At 41.8% G+C, this 15,140-nt stretch overlaps 2 protein-coding genes across 2 annotated transcripts; one reads left to right on the top strand and one right to left on the bottom strand.

Moving 5' to 3' along the window:
• Positions 1 to 525: 525 nt before the first annotated feature.
• LOC118324184 (YTH domain-containing family protein 1-like) lies at positions 526 to 8,536 on the bottom strand. Its single transcript, XM_035656365.1, has 6 exons — positions 8,070 to 8,536; positions 7,141 to 7,165; positions 6,071 to 6,150; positions 3,626 to 5,281; positions 3,414 to 3,458; positions 526 to 3,167 (listed from the first exon to the last, which is right to left on the bottom strand). Exons 1-6 carry the CDS (start codon positions 8,094 to 8,096, stop codon positions 3,141 to 3,143), a joined length of 1,860 nt encoding a protein of 619 aa, XP_035512258.1. The 5' UTR covers positions 8,097 to 8,536; the 3' UTR covers positions 526 to 3,140.
• Positions 8,537 to 10,522: 1,986 nt separating this feature from the next.
• birc7 (baculoviral IAP repeat containing 7) lies at positions 10,523 to 14,263 on the top strand. The gene is made up of 7 exons (XM_035656367.1): positions 10,523 to 11,078; positions 11,640 to 11,739; positions 11,923 to 12,004; positions 12,156 to 12,201; positions 12,965 to 13,174; positions 13,791 to 13,856; positions 14,031 to 14,263. The coding sequence occupies exons 1-7, from the start codon at positions 10,538 to 10,540 to the stop codon at positions 14,228 to 14,230; spliced, it is 1,245 nt and encodes a 414-aa protein (XP_035512260.1). The 5' UTR covers positions 10,523 to 10,537; the 3' UTR covers positions 14,231 to 14,263.
• Positions 14,264 to 15,140: the final 877 nt, after the last annotated feature.

Raw genomic sequence — 15,140 nt, 5'->3', positions numbered from 1 at the left:
GTGGAACAAATATATTATAAATCTGTGCTGAACACCAAAACTATAACACATTCTCAGTGCCTACACGCTATGTGTACAGGGCTTCTGAGGCTAAAGAACTGGATTACGAAGAAATTGTTTCGGCAAACACGTACATGGATTTAAACCTAAAGCCTCTCAAGTTAAATTAGCCACTAAAGCCAATAACCTGCACTTATGGATGTTTGAAACTGATTCATTTTCTATGTATTCGCATAAATTTGATATACCATAAACTTTTATTCCAGGCTGCTGCACTCCCATTTATGCGCTCTAACAAATTCTGTTGTAGACCACTTGAGCCTGTGGAAACAAGAGGTCTGCTTTGATATGATTTAAAGATACAGTAGACTCAAACTGGAGTGGCATGACGAAAAGAAACAATTCCAGCAAAGAAAACCTTTCAGTGACATTTAAGCACTGGGGATGCCCTACAGTTTCCTCTCTCTGTATAAGGTCACTATAGGTGGCTGTCACTAACAGAGAATTCATGAGATCAAGACAAAGTAATTTCTGAATGGACAGTTTATTAAGGCTTGATTTTTTTTTTTTCTATAAAGAAAAACCAAGAGAGATCTTTTGAACAAGTTATGCCCACTACAACTGTGGTCTAGAAGATAATCAATTTTTATTTAATATTTCACGTCATTAATCCTTCTGTAGTGTTGATACATATACTTTCATGGCTAACCTGACATCCCTCAATTGCAACAAACATCGTCTGACAGTTATCATTAACGTGCACGTAAGCCCTGCACTGTAACCACAAGCAGTTCATGCTTCCTGAGGCAAAGACGGCTGTGGCTGCGACTCAAGTCTTCGGTGGCATCCTTTAGCTTCTCACCTCCCCCTGACTCTACGCTGGTTGGAGAGAGCGGTGTAGGTGAAGGCAAACATGTGAAGGGCGTTCACCATATTGCTTGGATCAACCTAGCTATTGATTAGTGCAGGTTAAAAAAAAAAAAAGGAGAAGAGATGGAGAAGAAAGGATCCTGTTAAGAGGTCAGTTCTCTAGATTAAAAAGGGATTACACTGGCCAGGTAAAAAATACAATGCGGCTTCACGCAACTGGAAATACGGATGTGAAGCATATGGTTCATACTCGCACTCAAGTGAACTCAGCAAAGTGCAGCACTTCTGCCATCTCAACGTAATAACGGGGTAAAGTTGCGACAGAATCAAAATAGATCATATAGCGTACACAGAATCTGAAAAGAGCAAAACAACTTAATGTGAATGAGTTCAGGTGCAACTGTCAACATCTGTTTCAGTTCAAATATTTCAAACAGAAAAATTGTGATTTGGGATCTGAATATTTGATTCAGGTTACCATGAAGCAAGATTTAGACTCTCACACAAATACACAAACATGTCAAAACGAGAAAAGGTCCCTCTACATCAAAGAGACAGCTGTGGCTGTTAGCAGCGTTCATCTCTGCGTCATGGTAACCTCAAAATCCACAAAATATTGAAGCGAGTTTCAAACTAATCAAGAGGAGAAGTGGAGAGAGAACCTGCTGATCTTAAACAATCACTGAGAAATAAACCACACTGTGGCTTTGAATGCTCTGAAGTGACCGCCATGAGAACAGGGGGACATCGTCCTTTAAAGGATCATTAACTAAACACCTCTCACCTCACAGACAAGCTGCAGGATGTGTAATTTCTAGCAGGTTTCCTATATTGTAGTTTGCCACACATGGTCACACACATCTAATAGTGTTTTTTTGTTTGTTTTTTTAAATATCCAATTTTTTTCTATTAACATACCTGAAAGTACTTTACTGTATCATAATCAATGGTTTCAGTCTAGAACAAACTATTTCTGCAACAACCAAAAAACACACAGAAACCACATTTCATTCTTATTTTTTTCTTACTTGATAGTAAATCAGTTACATTAATTTTTAGGTTATACATTTTTAGGCTTTCTCCATGAATATATAGGCTCCTACGTTAAAGCTTAGCATTACGACCAACATGATAGACTTAGCAAAACCAAATTCAAGGAAAAAAAACAAAAAACAGAGGATTAAGACAGAATGATGGTGAATGGACAAATACGTGAACCCTCCCCCCATTTTGTGGAACAAAAAAATGCAAAAGCAACAATTCATTCAATGTAGTAGTTACATCATTACATAATTCTGATTATAAAACAATTTAAAATGGTGGATGCGACAATTCTCTCAGACTGGGTTGCGTACACAAGCAGAATCTCCTGATGAAACATACAAAAGACCCCTTCAAGACGAACATCAAAAGAAAGCAAAGCAGAGGGGTGTGAAAGATGTCAATAGTACAATTTTGACTTAAATGGTGAGAGTTCTGGTTGTGGAGGACACATCCGTTATTTCTTTCCCAGAGGCCTTTGCAATTCCTCCTCAGAAATGTCTCGAGTCCCGTGTGACTTCACACTATCCCTGATTTCTCCAGCAGCGTCACTGTTTGAGCAGTTCTTTTGAGAAGTCACCAATAATTAGAAAAAAAACATTAAGGCTCCAGAAAACAGGTTTCTGAAATGAAAATTGTCAGTAGTAAGCCAAAAAATAGAGATTTTGTCGATCTGAATGAAAAATAGATAAACCATTGAAGTTTTATTATCGCACAGCTCCAAGTCCGACATTGCCTTTGGGATCCTCCAACCCTGTTGGCACAGTTAAACCTCTGAAGCATGGCAATGTTGCCCCCAAATGGACAAACAGGGGCAGGACACATCTGTTCCTGATTGTACTGAAATATAAAGTGGCAGATTTCTTTTCTCCATGGTGCAGTCAAACCCTGATTCAATTGGAAAGAGGAGGGGGTGGGGGCAGGAGAGAGAAAACCAGTCTGGTGAGAGAAGAGTACGAGATGGAACGGGAAGAAAAATATCTTTAAAAAAAAAAAACCCGAACTAAAGAGTGAGGTGGTGGCTAGGTAATACATTAAATCAGCTTGTTATCCCTGCACAAGAAGTGGGTGGTACATGGGGCAAAAAAAGCACAAGTCTCGACAATGGCAGAGATTCACCAGGATTAAATAGAAAAAAAATGAAGGGCTTGGTTGCATTTTCATATTCTTCTGTCTCTTAAATCAAAAGTCCTAGTGTAACTGTTGATCAAGCCAAGGATAAATGTCTTCTATTGTTTATTCCTGTTTTGGCGCTCCTGTTTGGAAAAAGAACAAAAAAAAAAACAACATTAGATATACAAACGTTGCTTAACACTTTGATTAACACAGGTCTATATTTATTTAAAGCGGTGATCAAATATTAGATTCTAAAATTTCATATTCACTGTGTGAAGAACACCATCAAGTGCAATCATCAATAGCTGTCAGAAAAAGGCCTCAACACTCATGGGACAGCTAACAATACTATACCATACTAACAAGAACATATGACAGTGCTTTACCTGATCCAACCGAGAGCGGTTCTGTATCTGAGGAGGTTCAAAAGTCTGTCAAAAAGAGCAAATAAAGAAGAAACGGAGTGAAAAAAAAAACAAGATTTAGTTTCTCAGACACAAACTGAGCCACAAAAGATCAAGTAGACACTTACTCTAATCAAGGTGCCAAGTAATTATAAGGTGTATTTAGGATAACACATTAAAATGACTGTACCTACCTTGCGCACCTCCTCCTCTTCTTCCTGCCTCTTCTCATAATGAGAGAAGTCATCAAAGATGGAGGTGGTGTGTTTGTAGGTGGCGATGATCTTGAGCACCTGTTTTGCCTTCTCCAGAGGAACCTCCTGGGTGTCACGGGAGTTGGTCACTGGCTTGTTGTCGTTGTTCTCCAGGCGGATGTGGCGCAGCTGGCTATTAGGCACATCCTTTACAAACAACCAGTCCACGTCAAACTTGCCCTTCCACTTGTCCTGTGCCCAAACACCAGCACTGGTGCCATAGTCCACTGGTGAACGCATCTCTGCCACACCGCAGAAATGACCACTGCCATTGACACTGAACAGCAGATACACGGGGCCTTTACCATTCATGGCCCGGAAGGCCGAGTCCAGCCGCTTGTTGCCGTGCTCCGTGCTGCACCAGATGGAGTACTTGATGGAGCGATGGATATCGTCCTCGGAGTAGCTCTTAATGATGAAAACACGACCGTTCTTCAGGTTCCATTCAAAGTCCTTGGGGTTGTAGCTATGGGAGGCACGCAGCTTGTCCAGCACTGGGTGGGACTCCGCACCAGGTCCCTGGCTGGCAGAAGTTTGGGGTCCACTGTTCCCACCACCAACCATACCCATCATACCACTACCATCTTGGCCAGGGCCACCCTGCCCGTAGCCTTGGTTACGGTTGCGTGGGGCAACCCAGCGGGTCTGGGGTTGTGGAGGCTGGGCGTGGTGGTTTTGGTAGGGCTGAGGTGGTGGCTGATGGTGCTGGTGATGGGGGGGCTGGGGCTGTAAGGCCATAGGCTGCATTTGGGGCTGCACCATAGACTGGGGAGGGGGGGGCTGCATGGGTCCTTGCTGCATTGGGCCTTGAGGTGGCAAACCATGAGGCAGGCCAAGAGGCTGTTGCTGTTGCTGCAGTGGAGCTGTGGCTACTTTAGTCACTGGGCCCTTGTCCCAGGTCCCAATGTTCATGTTGTGTTTGATGGGTGGAGGGGGAAGAGCCCCCCCTGGATTGGGCATCCCTGGTTTCACTTTAGCTTTCAGCTGCTGCGGCTTGGCAGGCTTGCTGGCAATGGCAGCCCAGGAGGTGGGTTTGGGTGGAGGCATTCCAATAGGCGTGGCTCCGTTCCCTGTGGCTGCCACCGCAGGTCCGCCAATCCTAGATTCCCCAGTCTTGACTCCTGACCCCTGGCCAATGACATCCCCTCCGATCTTCAAACCAACCATCCCCTGCTCGAGGCTGTTCATACCAGGGGCTTTGTTGAGGGTGTCACTGTGAAAGCCCGTCTGACCATCAGGCACCAGGGTGCCCCCCAGGGAGCTGGGAGGATAGCTGTAGCTGCCACCGTAAGCTGAACTTTGAGTCTGCTGGCCCTGGGAGCCACTTGTGCCCCAAGCAGAGAATGCAGGGTTTTCAGGGAAAAAGTTAAACCTGTGAGGGTAGATGCTGCTTCCCAGGCCCCCCGGCTGGCCAAACACTGTGTCTGGCATGAAGTGATGGTCTCCATTACTCAAGGGTCCATAGGGGGTCAGGTATGGAATAGGAGGGTCCCCACCTGTGGACCAGGGAGCCTCACTGAGGGGGTACGGAAATCCAATGGAGGGGGCGTAGTAGCTGGACAGGTAGGGGTCGGTGATGGACTGGTAGCTGTTGTTCTGGATGAATGAAGGTCAGCAGAGCCACAACATTAGCAAGTGACTTACAGTTTGATTTAAATCAGATCCATGAATTAAATACAACTCTCCGAGCCCTATTCTATATACAATATCTATCTCAAGGGATTTCTAATTTCACTTAACAAGAGTGACTAGCTTAATCTGCATCCATTTTAGGCTTAAACTAAAATTTGACGAAACTTAATGTCATCAGAATACAGTTCTGCTGATTCAATCATTTCATGTTCTGTTTCTACAAGTGTCTGTCGTTTTACATAACAGGAGTTTTGTAATGCTGTCGTAACAGTCGTACACAGTTCAGTGTCTAGACCAGCCCAAACTTTTTCCCTTGGAGGGCCAAAACTGAAACAGTCACAGCCAAAAGCAAACACCTAGTGTAAATGCAAAATGGAGCCCAAGTTCTTAATCCCTTAATTGACTGACTTCCTGTGCAAAGTGTCACTCAGCCTGCTTTGCTCAGATTATGAACAATAGTTAATTAATTCTACATATTTAAAGAGCACTTGTTACCACACAATAAATAAAACAGCAATTTTATATTCTTTTACTTTCTTGCTACAAACATCTGGCAGGCCAGATCAAACCTTATGGCGTGGGCCCCACTTTAGCAGCCCTGGCTTAGATCATTAGTTCATCATTCACCATATTGAGACATACATTGATAAAAATGAATATAAATAATAACAATAAAATAATAAATAAATATATGATCTAGTTCTAATCCATCTACACTTTATATTTTCTTCAGATAGAGGTATAGAGCTTTACCTGAGTTGATGGACCAGTGAGGTATGGCTCAAAGTCATTGTCATGGACAGTCTCCTTCTGATGTAGTGAACCATTTTGCACTGCAATAAAAACAGAATTACATTAATGTACATTTAAATATACATGCATGGATGTTCTTTTTATGAAATAAATAGCAATCATTGTTTTAGATATCATGTTGTGCTCAGTTTGAAATGATGTGACGTAGCCTTAAACTATGTATATATATAAACAAAAAATATTTAATCAGTTAGCAATGTCAGACAGCCCTATGGCCCCTTGAGACAAGCCTATCCTGGAGGTGAATCAACCCGTGGCCCGCAGCCAACCAGGCCTGCAGGTAAGGAGTGAGTCCAGACCTGTCTGTCACTCCACCTCATCCAGCAACTGCAGTAAATCAAAGATGACTTGGACATCATAAAAAATACAATTATGAAGCCCTAGCAACACCGTTGCCAACGCTAAATGAGTAGTGAGGAACTGACAACAATGAATTATGACTAAATTAATTTTGTACTTGGGTTAAGTGGTGGGATTGAGGATGAGGACGAGTGAGACTAACCACTTTTACTAACTTAGGACCAGTGCAAAAACCAAAGTGCATGCCTATTCAGGGCGAGGATTAAAACAGAACCAGTTTATTTATCCAGAGAAATATAAATATGATTGGAACATCATTTTTGTGACAGGACGACGTAGCATAAGCGTCATAGCAACTTTATTATTATGGATACAGAGAAATAAAGTAATGAGCCTCCTTCCCTTCGGATGTTTTACTCCAATGTGTCACACAGTCTTTATCAATGCTGCCCCCAGTCACTTTTTACTGAAAATATTCACAATACATTCCACCAAAATATTAAAAAAGGAACAGATATCTCACTCCAATTATTGAAAAGGAGATAAATTTGGACCTTTTGTTCCCACTGTGCCAAGACTCTGACAATAGTGTAACTTAATATGAGAGACAGGTTAAGGGCTAGTGTATGCAATGCTGATTTGGTTGGAAAAGATAGGCCCAGATTTACCAGATATCCAAACAAATTATCTTGTGTAATGCCACAACACACCTTTAGATGCTTGTCCCTTTGATCTCTGCATCCATGTTGGACCGTGAAAAGAAAAAAAAGGAGACCACATGGTTATTTTAAGTTCATCTGAGATTTCTCTCTCTCTCACACACACACACACACACACACACACACACAGACATATATATATATACAAGTCTGGACTGAGTACAAGCCTCTAATGATACCAATCTATAGCTGTAGCTGAACCTTCAGACTACTTCCTGAAGATGAGGGCAATGCAAACTTCACCTAACGTTACTCCACAGTGTAAGCTGCAGATACTTACAGTTGTATAAAATAGTTAGTTATTTATTTGGCGTTGCACACACTGGGGTGTAACTTGTGTTAGCTGATCGACCAGCTAACGTTAATTCACACACACAACTTCGCCAGCTAACGCAACGTTAGCCTTCTTAAAATGGCTTTACAAAACGCCAATAGCGTTAATATTAGCCTTTAACATAGTTTCCCTTAATAGGCTGAATATATGTGGGTCAGCCTAGACACCATGTGGGAATTTTCAAACGCCTTCATTACAAAAGTTAAGATTCACTGACTAAGTTACTTTAGCTTTAATTCTTCTAACGTTAGCATTGTGTTTCACGAATTCAAGCCAAAGGTGGGGGAGTTGTTTCTGCTACGTTAGAGGCACAAACATAAAGCTCTCAGTTAAAAGGTGCGTCTGGAAACGGTTTATACGCTAAACGCACAAGTGGCACCTTCCCTTAAAAATGCCCATTTAAAAAAAATAAAATAACATTATCCATTCAACGCAATGTGGCTAACTCGCTAGCTGACTGCATGAACCGGCCAATGTTAAGTGGCAAGCTAGCACTTCCGAGGAATAGCCGTAGCCCAGTAAATCGTTAACGTTAGCAGGTAGCTTAGCCTGCAAGCTCACAGGCGAGGTAAATCGGCCTTCCTACCTGAGGGTCAATGCTTGTGGCAGACATAATTCATTAAGCAAGTCCCTGGATTCTCACAGAGCCTGGGCTTGTGACTGGATTTCCAAGCCCCCCGTGATTTGAAAGCAAGTTCACAGCTGTGTTAGCTTTGTGGCTAGTTGTGCCGCTTAGCGAGAGGGCTAGTGGTGGTAGCGCAGGCTCAGCTGTATATTTTCCGCTGTGTAGCACGTATCCCAACTTCCACAGTTCAAGTCTGTCGCCTCGGATACCGTGCCCGAACCGAGTCAAGTCCTTAACACGGGTGTTCAAGTTAACGTTAAGTGTCGCCGAGTGGATGTGTCGGATCTTGAATATTTCTATCCTCGGCCGCCTTTTACTTTGTCTTTATTATTCCAGAGAGAGAGAGAGAGAGAGAGAGAGAGAGAGAGAGAGCCCTCCTCAGTTACGTTAAAGCCCTGTACACTTCCCCAATGGCTGCTGCTCCATCCGGGCTTTGAGCCGCCGCTGCAGTTCACGTCGTTCCCCGCGGGGTGGAAAAGGTTTTGGAGCATCCTCTCTGTTTAACAAAGTGAACGAGGCCTAATATCTGTGATTTGCATACTGCAAAGAGAGCAAATTAATCCAGCTCATAATCACTAAAAAAAAAAAAAGTTTTGAAAAAATAAATTAATAAATAAAAGCACTCGACTCTTAACATTGGTGCTATTATCTGTGGGTGTAAACAACGCCAGGGGGTCCGTCAGCAGACTGTGTGGTTTTCTGCAGGGGTCCCTTCTGATCACAGTTCAGTTCAGCTCAGTCCTCATGTGAGACTTACTGGAATGTAAAAGATGCCACTTTGTGCAACAAGGTTACAATAAACTTAAGCTGTGCAACGATTGACATCAGTCAAATGTCTGATGTGATTACAGTCCGACCTGCATCCAGATGTTTTTGGCTGGTGAGATAGACAGACACTGATGGATGGACATAAAGTCTACTTTGAATAGGATTTCTTTTGGAAAATGTGTTGTAGCTGTGTGTGTTCAGCCAGTTTCTCAGTGACATGCAGTACACAGATTATGGCCTGCAATAAATTACAGTGGCTGTTACTCTCTTTGGCCACCAGGGGGTAGCAATGATGCACCCACAACCCCCGTAAAGTCTGTCAAAGGTCAAACCTGTATCCTAATGTTTATAGCTTTTAATTTTCACAATGATTTTTTTTTTTTTTTTACTCACTGACAATTCACTGACAGTATAGTGCAGATAATTTATGTTTTGACTTGACTTTTGTCAATTGTGGCTTATTGACTGCAATCTTATTGGCTTACATGGTTGGCTATTTCAAATATTAACGGCCTAAAACTCCAAAATATGTTGTCAACAGATAAAACCTCTTAGTATTATAATCATTATAAACAGAACTTATATGATTTAAGTCTTCAGAAGCTTTTGGTGCTCACAAGTCCCACACAAGGGCAGATCTAGAGCAGTGGCCACCAGCTGTCACCCCACTTTGAAGTCAAATGCTGTCAAATTTACCTCATTAATTTCAATTAATAAAAAAAAAATGTGTTCAAAAAACAGATTAATTTTAATGATATGCTAATGCCACAGTTTGGACTAAGTGATAGAAGAAAAATGCTTATATTTGGAAAATGCTTGAAGATTTAAGAAATAAAACAACGTATTGATTTGTAATGCCCCCTTCAGACTTTTAGTCTATTTAATGCTATATTAATGTGTCACAATAATTAAATATTTGGGGTTTAAATATCTTCACTATATTGATTTATGTGATTTATGTGATTCTTTCTAACCTATATATATTTCTCTAGATCCGCCCTGGTTCCACAAACAAAGATAAAAGGGTTCACCCTGAACCTTTGAGTATTGGAGCCTATTGTTCCTCCTCAGAACAAGTAAGACTACACAGTGTACTATTTTATGTGTTTAACTCCTTCAACCTCACTATTAATCTTACAAACTCAAGTTCAAAGGGAATAGACATCCTGTAGGCCCTCAACAACACAAAACCAATGGAGAGAAAAGATCAGTCAGCACTTATAGGATAGGATTTGGCTTGTAATACTTTGAAAGGTTAGGTTTTCTTCAACATGTCCCTAATAGAAAACCAACACAGTACTCCCTGTTTTCTTGTAGAGTTATAGTTTAAATTGGTTTCCTGTTATTCAATTGGAAGCTTTAAAGTCACTCCCCTGTTCTTAATGGTATTTTTAAAAAAATAGTCATATTAGTTTTCAGGCCACTGTATGCTTCTGAAATGCTTTACATTGTTACCCTTTTTCCTAAGAGGCGGAGCAACATGGCATGTTCAGGCTTTCATTCATTCAAGGATCAATGAGCATACATTCTGGCATTTGGTGGCTTTTCTGGAAAGCAGTCTCCTGTAGGCTGCTGTGCAGGCCCCCGCAGCTGATCATATTATTTCAGCTGGTGTGCTGCACTCACCTTCAGTTCGCGCTCCACTATGGACCGCAAAAGGGATGACTGGCACAGGACAAGAAGAGAAAGGAAAACCTACATGCCCCAGAATGACGGATGACAGGAGTACTATGCTGCACATCCTTGAGGAGCCTCACATGCGAGGAGAAGGTGAGAGAATTCGAACTTTTCAGAACTGGCCAGCAGATGCACCTGTCACATCTGGAGACCTGGCCAAGGCGGGCTTCTTCTTTCTAGGCCCCGGGGATAAAGTCCAGTGTTTCTGCTGTGGAGGGATTCTAAGATGTTGGGTGCATGGGGACAGCCCAGCCGTCGAGCACAAGAGGCATTTCCCCACCTGCAGTTTCATACTGGGTCGAGCTGTGGGAAATATTCCGATCCAAGTTGGCTCCTCTGACTCTGTGGACGGCCAGCTGTTGAGTCAACTCCAGAGGATGACTATGGATGACCAGGGGACAGCTGGACAAGCGGTCTACCCAGAGATGGAGGCGGAGGATTCCCGGCTCACCACTTTCCACAACTGGCCCACTGAGGCTTCAGTCCAGCCAGATGTTCTCGTCAGAGCAGGATTTTTCTACACAGGTGCTCATTGTCTTACTAAATAGCCTAAAAACATGTATATCTTAATCATCTGCTTTCTTTAATATTTATGAGCAACAATTGAATATCCATGAGTATATTTCAGTGAAATATTCCGCACTGACCCAGTTACTGCTAGAGTGACCTCTCTTTGTGAGAGAGTTCATGCTACAATTGTCCTGCTGAGTCATGATGTTGTGGACAGAACAACCTGGACAAAGCTGGGGCTGCTAAAGAAGTAGGGTTTCACAGCTTCAGGCAATACACGGGCGGTGGGCACAATATCATGAAAACTAATACAAAATAATGCAATCAAATAAGGTAACCCTACAATGAGTAGTCTGTTTGTGAAGCTAATAGTGTTAGTTTTGTTGAGGCTGTGTCAGAGAAGAGTTGATTTACATTTAGTAAGGTATTACAGGTTCTAGTTTGTGCATGAGGGCTATAAGCCACATTTTTTTTCATTTAGGACACAGGTTGTGTAAATAGAGTAGTTTCTGTGTTCTGTTGTAAAGTACAGATTCCCAGAGACTCCTCTCACAGTAGTCCTGTACATCCTGACAGGTCACGGTGACAACGTCAAATGCTTCTACTGTGACGGAGGACTGAGGAACTGGGAGCCAGGAGACGACCCCTGGCAGGAACATGCCAAGTGGTTTCCACGGTAACAGCAGGACTTGTCACAAGGCAGCTATAAAGACAGTTGAATACATCATTTGCCCATTTATACATTGGCGAATGAAAATGTGTTTTTTTCTAAATATATAAACACAGTGTCAAGTTCTTGTTTTGTGTTCTGCATTCATGCTTTAGCAGATTATAAAAAAGGCATCTTTATATTTCTCAGATGTGAGTTTTTAATCCAGTCGAGAGGGCAGGAGTATATCAGCAACATACAGGATGCTCATTTCCATCTGGGTGAGACTGTGGTGAGAGCCTTTATCCCTCTTATTTGCTCAGAATAAAATCTGTTTGGCATACAGCAGTCATTAGAATTGCACACTCACACATGATGTCATTGCTGCATTTAAAATCATTCATGACTTTCACTATAAATTCAAAATACAATTACTTTTCCAGGGTGGACCACAGACCTCCACAGGCAGAGATATCGGATCCAGAAATGGTAAGTCATATGAAATTGAAACAAGACAGGGAATGATGGGTATGTACCAAGAATGTCAAGAAACTTTATTCTTACCAAGTAGACAGAGTAGACTTTTGATGCCAATAATAATCTTTGTGTATCCTGAAGCGCAAAGAATCAAAGTGTCAACATCCACTCTAGCTTGTTCACACAAAAGGGGAAAGGTAGAGCAAACATTGTGAGTTGCATTACATTGGTTTGGCAAATGGAGAGAATAAAGGCTGCAACAAGTTGATTTAATTATTCTTATGTCAACCTGGGCAAACCACTTTTGTTGAAACATGGACCTTGCACCAGCACTGCTTAAAATCTGAAATTAGATGTGAAACAGACACTAAGCAGATCCATGTCTTCTCTTTGGGAGGCTGCCGAAAATCAAATACCTGTATGCTCAATTACCTGACCTAATGTTTGCGATAGGATTGCAGTAAGTAGGGAGCGCTATGGAAACCATTTGATTGTTGCTCATGGATGCAGGGCAGTCATGAGAGGGCAATTATTCCATACAATGAAGGAATCACAATTATAATCCATTTCAGCAGATATACAGAAGAGGTCTGTGGTTTGAAATGTTAATATATTGGCAAAGGTAAGCTGCACCACGTGTCATATATTTCCCCCGCTTATCAAATAAATTTCTTATTAGTTTATAAAACAACTTAGTAGATATGTAGATGTTTTTTTGCCTTATCCATGGGCAATCACTGGTCTTCCTCACTTCTTCCCTCCTCTCATCTCTCAGATATGGTCGGAGGTCTGGCAGCTTCCTCTGCCATGCTCTCTCCTGTGGTGCAGACTGTGCTGCAGATGGGCTTTGAAGCCAGCCTAGTGGAGAGCCTGGTCCAAACCAAGTACCTTTTAACAGGCCAGCACTACACCTCTGTATCTGACCTGGTCACTGACGTACTGCAGGCAGAGCAGGAGGACCGACAGAGGGGGCCACAGAGCAGAGGTAACAGCTAGTGACAGATTAATCGGTCAGCCGATTAATCAGGCTGATTAATTGGCATTTTGAGATAATCTGCATCAGCCGATGTTTGCACTTACAAGGCCAATAAACAAAAAATGTCACATCTGCAGGCAGCCTTTTCAGTGTGGCTGCTGTGGACCAATGTGAGCGCTCCTCCTTGTGAGTTTTGGGAAGGTGGTGAAAAAGTTGGTTTAGAGCCCTGTACTTTAACTCTAATGCATCTTGCTATAAACATATTCCTGAATTTCCTGTAGAATAGAATAGAACTATACATTTCTTTGTTTTGATATTGACATTATATTTGTGCCATTGGCATCCCTGCTCTTTAAATATCGACATTGGCCATTAAAAAACCCATATCGGTCGACCACTAGTAACAACCAACCAGAAATATCAAGGATTAGCATGCTGAACAAAGGAACAGTAACTTCTCTCCCAAGACCCTATCAGTTACTAATTTAACGTATGATTATATTTAAGGAGTGTGACTTCACTCAGTATGAGCAGTTTAATTTTCAAATAATAATAACTTAAATTACAATGGGTATCTAGGTTTATAATATGTTTGATTGTGTTTTCCCATGTTTGTGTCCTTCAGAGCCAGAGATGAGGCAGGGCTCCAGTGCTGGAAATGTGAGGACACAAACACCCATCAGAGAGAAAGGTCAGTGATCAACACCTTAATGATTTGCAACTTTTTGTGGTTACTTTTCATAATCAATCACACCATTGAGCTGTGGACATATGGTTCCTCTATAATGCAGCGATTACACTTAAAATACAACAGTTAGCTTGTACATAGTGTGGGTGTTTATTTGTGTGTGTCGTCCCCCAACAGTGAAGGACCCCAGTCCAGAGGAGCTGCTGAGGCAGCTGCAGGAGGAGAGGACCTGTAAGGTGTGCATGGACAAACTGGTGTCCATCGTCTTCATCCCCTGTGGTCATTTGGTGGTGTGTGGCGATTGTGCTGCCAGCCTGCGTCACTGCCCCATCTGCAGAGCTGTCATCAGAGGCAGTGTTCGAGCCTTCATGTCCTAAGGCTGGAGTGAAAGCCACTGCTATACAGGTGTTGCATGAGTGGCCTTTAGTTTTCTTCTGTACTCATTTCCCCTTGTACTGATAAGAAAATAAAGAGTTTTGCTGGTTGCTTTTTTTGTCAGAGTTTACAGATAATTTTCTATAATAAACATTTTAAGCTGTTCAGTATGTGGATTGTCATTATTAATGTTTTTGCAGTCAGAGAGTGCACTTCACAAAAAGCACCTATGACAACAAGATCATTAAAAGAGCACATTCTTTTATTAACAAACACCTATTTACATGAACACAAAGCACAGTTCTGGATAAATAGGATTACACAATCAGGTCACATGAGGTTGGGGCATCACAGGACACAAAATAGAAGAGAGAAAATACAAAAAAAGGATGTTTTCCACTTTCTATACAAAGAAACAGAATTATCTACAAACTGGTGGAATCTTTTTCAGTGGAGACTAGCACATACATACACAACCGTAACAGGTTTGAACTAATTCCAGTTGCTGGGGATTTAGTAAGGGGCTGTATTGCACTGAGAGGAAGACTAGTTTTTACACAACAATTTTAGTAGCATTTACTACTAATACTGATTATGTTACAATATGAGGTGCTTTGCATTTTAACTAATCCACACACCAGTTAGCCTAGCAGGAGTGTGAAAACTTTCAAATTATAAAAGACAATAATGACATATAAATTATTGCATCTTGCCAATAGAGAGGTGACCAATCAAATCAATGGTTCACGCATCATCAGTCTGAAATTAGCCAGCAGAAGTCAGATGATTTTCAGAATCATAGAAGTTTGTGGACTTTCTATCTGGCAGTGAAGAACATCTAATATCACAGAGGAACCTGAAACACAGCGGGATATTTTTAGGTGCTGACAACAGACAAAACAGTACAAAAAG

Source organism: Morone saxatilis, unplaced genomic scaffold, assembly GCF_004916995.1.
Source record: "Morone saxatilis isolate NCDOM2014 unplaced genomic scaffold, NCSU_SB_2.0 Contig15, whole genome shotgun sequence".
Taxonomy (NCBI): domain Eukaryota; kingdom Metazoa; phylum Chordata; class Actinopteri; family Moronidae; genus Morone; species Morone saxatilis.
The sequence above is the reverse complement of the archived record's forward strand: the minus strand, read 5'-3'. Positions and strand labels throughout refer to the sequence as shown.